This window comes from Parasteatoda tepidariorum, unplaced genomic scaffold, assembly GCF_043381705.1.
Source record: "Parasteatoda tepidariorum isolate YZ-2023 unplaced genomic scaffold, CAS_Ptep_4.0 HiC_scaffold_1919, whole genome shotgun sequence".
In the NCBI taxonomy this organism is placed as follows: Eukaryota; Metazoa; Arthropoda; class Arachnida; order Araneae; family Theridiidae; genus Parasteatoda; species Parasteatoda tepidariorum.
In genome coordinates, this window is record NW_027261492.1 from 4,741 (window position 1) to 8,360 (window position 3,620).

The window sequence follows — 3,620 nt, forward strand, 5'->3', positions numbered from 1 at the left end:
CTACTAAGTTTAAAAAAGTATTAATTAGTTCACCTTTCTGTGCCAGCCGAATAAAAATGAAAATACAACGTTTGCCGTAAGGTTGCCTGTTTTCAGGGTCAGTTTTGTAAAAAAAAAAAATTTGTTTTCTCAAAGGTTCAAAAATTTTCTTTCTAAAAATAAATTATCTTAAAATCATTTATCAAATTTCTAAAGAGTCATTTAACTTTACAAACAATTCAAAACTTTGCAATACTTTTTCAGAAAATTACTTAATCCTCATATAATTCGTGAACACGTTTATAAAATATAATTTCAATCAATTCATTATTATTTTTTTAAAAAATTACTTACCTTTGCAGATGAGGGGGATATTTTCCATCAAGTGTCTCTCTAATTTAAGATCAATGAATCTGTCTACAGTGAACAAGAATTTCGGCCTCATTGGGCGAATAATTTTAGCAGCTGCCTAAAAATTATATAAAAAGAGTCGCTTTATAGTTTGGAATAATTATTTAAACGCAGTCATTGGAAATTCCTGGATAACAATTTTCAATGAGTTTAAATCATTCCAGTACTTAAAATGAAAGCTACTCGTATTAATACATCTAAGAGATACGTCTCTACTTGATGATTTTTACTAGTTACATTGAAGAACAAATGACATCGTCTAATAAAAATCAACAATTCTAAATACTATTTATTATAAATCAAAGAGTTTAGCAATGAAATATGTTATAACGACTATTCTTTAAAAATAACGCATGTAGTAGGATTTAATATCTCAGAACTTAGCTTATTTTAGACTATATGTGTATCATCGCTAAAGATACAACTTGTGAACCGCAGACGACCACCATTTTTTCAAGCGACGTGGTCAGTACCTGAATTGGCTATTTTGAATAAAGCTCTAATGCAATTGATCTTTCATTTTAATCGAAAGTGGAATTTGGGAAATTAACGATTATTTCATTTTTGTATGTCGTCGAGAAATTCAAAAATTATCTTAACAAAAAGAATCTATCTTTTCAAGAAACTCTTTTCTAAACATTTACTTAATTTTGAATAAATTAAGTAAATTTCTAAATATTTATTTACTTTAGAAAACTATTCACTTAAACTTGTGAAAAAAAAGAATTTATATTTAAAAACTGATCATTTACTTCTTAAAACAATTAATTTTTATATACGATAATTAACCAGTTGTCCCTATCTTACTGGAAGGCTTATTTTACATAATCCAAAGAAATTTAGGTGATATCGATACATAAAAATGTAATAATTAAATAATTAACGTTTTTTTGTAGTTCTTTATGAAGTGTTTATAAAATATAAAACCCATAAAAGTATTTCTTCAATAATTGCAAAATAAAAGGAACTGAACAAAATATAATGTTTAAATCTATGGCTTGACAAATAATAATAATGTTGTTTGACAAATAATAAAATGTTTTAGTAAACTGTTAACTTAATTAAAATGTTAGGGAGAAAGGGTGTAGGAAGATTAAAATAAAACGCAATTAAAGTAATTTACCTTATCACCATAAAAGGGCAGTGGTCCACCAAATATAGCTCCAATGCTAGCAGCAGCCAGATATGCGTATATAGCTTCTTTTCTATTAGCCATGTAACCTAAGGAATAAATAACATTTATGATTAAAACTTGGGATTTATTAATTAATTTTTAACCAGTCTAACATAATGTTTCAAGTAGTTTATTTCGTAGAATTAATTCAATTACTGTCCTAAATACTGATGCATTTTTACTCATATTTCTTTGATATATCAGTACAATATATCATATATCAGTCTATCATATATCTTTACTGATGCATTTTTAAACAAGTAGAGGATGTTATACTTGATAAGAGCCCCTTCCTCTCTTGGAAGAACTCAACTTTCGAAGGTGTAGAAAAATTCTAAATCTGCTTTTAATACTCTTAATTTAATGTTTACAAATAAACTGATGATGGAAATTTACTCTATTTGTCAGTGTCTTTTGATTCATGTAAAATAAAAGGTCATTATTCGGCCATAATTTGAGACATAAAGAGTGCGGTATTTTGAATTTTCTATCAATTTTCTTTACAAAATTATGCCATTACAATTCTGAAATCAACAATTTTCTGTAAGTAGTTAAATAGTATAAAGTTGCTTATTTTTAAAATTTCGGTAAGCATTTTTGTTTTTATGCAATTAACATTTTAAGAATATTTTATCGTCATTCAAATCGGTTTTCATCAGTATAAGCTGTTATAAAACTAGATTTTGAAAATCTAAAAACGGACAAACGTGTAGTTTTAAATTGATGACTCAAAACCACAAATGGCATAATTTTATTGCTTTAAAGTTTTAAGTAAAATTTTATAGAAGTTCTATAAATCATTAAGCGCTATTTCTCCTAATCTAAGAAAGCAACTTCTTTATTCTCTACTTTTTTGAAAAGTATTGTATTGCCAAATAATACTTTATCATCAAAAGCTTACGTACAAAAAACTATCATAAGAACACAAATAAAAAAATTTAACCAAAAATCCCAGATGGTGAGAGTAGAGGCCTCTAAATTAGAATACAAATAAATCAAATAAGGATTTATTGCTCATAGAAATAACTATGAAGATAGTAAAGAAGTTAGGGTTGTAAAGAATTAAGAACTAGGGTAGATAAAGATATAGGATATAACGTCAGGATTAAAATTTCATAAGAACCCTTGTCCGGAAATGTCATCGCACACGTCCAGAGGAGCTTCCCTATTATGACCTGTTCAGAAGCACACGAAGAAACAGTTCAGAATAGGAGAAACGCATCTAGCGGCGTATGACGATATTTCCGGGCATGAGTTCTAACGCAATTTTAATCCTGATGATGTGCCTTAACTTACCTTAAATTTTGTCTCAACATTTACGCAACCTCCTGCTTTGTATACCGTTTTTTAAACTAGTAAATTTCAATAAAAATAGACTAAAAATGTAATTTAAAAAAACTATAGTTTGGAGAGGGAAACTGATTGCAAATTTAAAATCAGCGATACGAAAAAAGCTAAGGTCTGCTAAAAAATTACTCCTTAGAGTTTTTATTTTCGCTATCGAGGAAATTTTTTTTAAACTTTCATTTGGTTTCTTTAAGAAAAGAAAGTCAACAGTATTTCTGAGATTATTTTATTTTCCTAGTTACACTGCGTAACGAAAAATTTTAATAAAACTGAGCAAATCCTCAAAACTTAAAAAAATGGAAAAAAATTTATACATTCACCAATTTGTAAATCAATTCGCTAAAAAAAGACAAAAAAAAAATACAAATTATTTACATGCAACTCTGTCTCCCATTTGCAATCCATTTTTTCTAAAAGCAGCAGCATATCTTTCCACTTCTTCGTACAATTCTGAATAAGTTATTCTCTCATCAACCCCTCCTTCTTCCTCTAAAGGTAAAATAAGAAAGGTAAATTTATTAATCAAATGATGTATATATTATTTTGATTAACATGTGTATATATATATATATATATATACAATGATACATTACAAATATCAAGAAGTAAGGATAGAAAATTATGTGACAGTAGTTAATGTTTTTATTTGCTTATACTTTTATTCATATGTTTATTCTAGTCAGGATTGGAATTCTAGTCAGGAAGGAAC

At 27.3% G+C, this 3,620-nt stretch overlaps 1 protein-coding gene across 1 annotated transcript; it reads right to left on the reverse strand.

The window, feature by feature from the left end:
* Nucleotides 1–333: 333 nt before the first annotated feature.
* Nucleotides 334–3,400, reverse strand: LOC122273000 (acetoacetyl-CoA synthetase-like; the record flags this gene model as incomplete). The annotated part of the gene is made up of 3 exons (XM_043057046.2): nt 334–448; nt 1,514–1,611; nt 3,287–3,400. Coding segments are annotated over 3 exons (327 nt in total), but the record flags the coding sequence as incomplete, so codon positions are not given.
* Nucleotides 3,401–3,620: the final 220 nt, after the last annotated feature.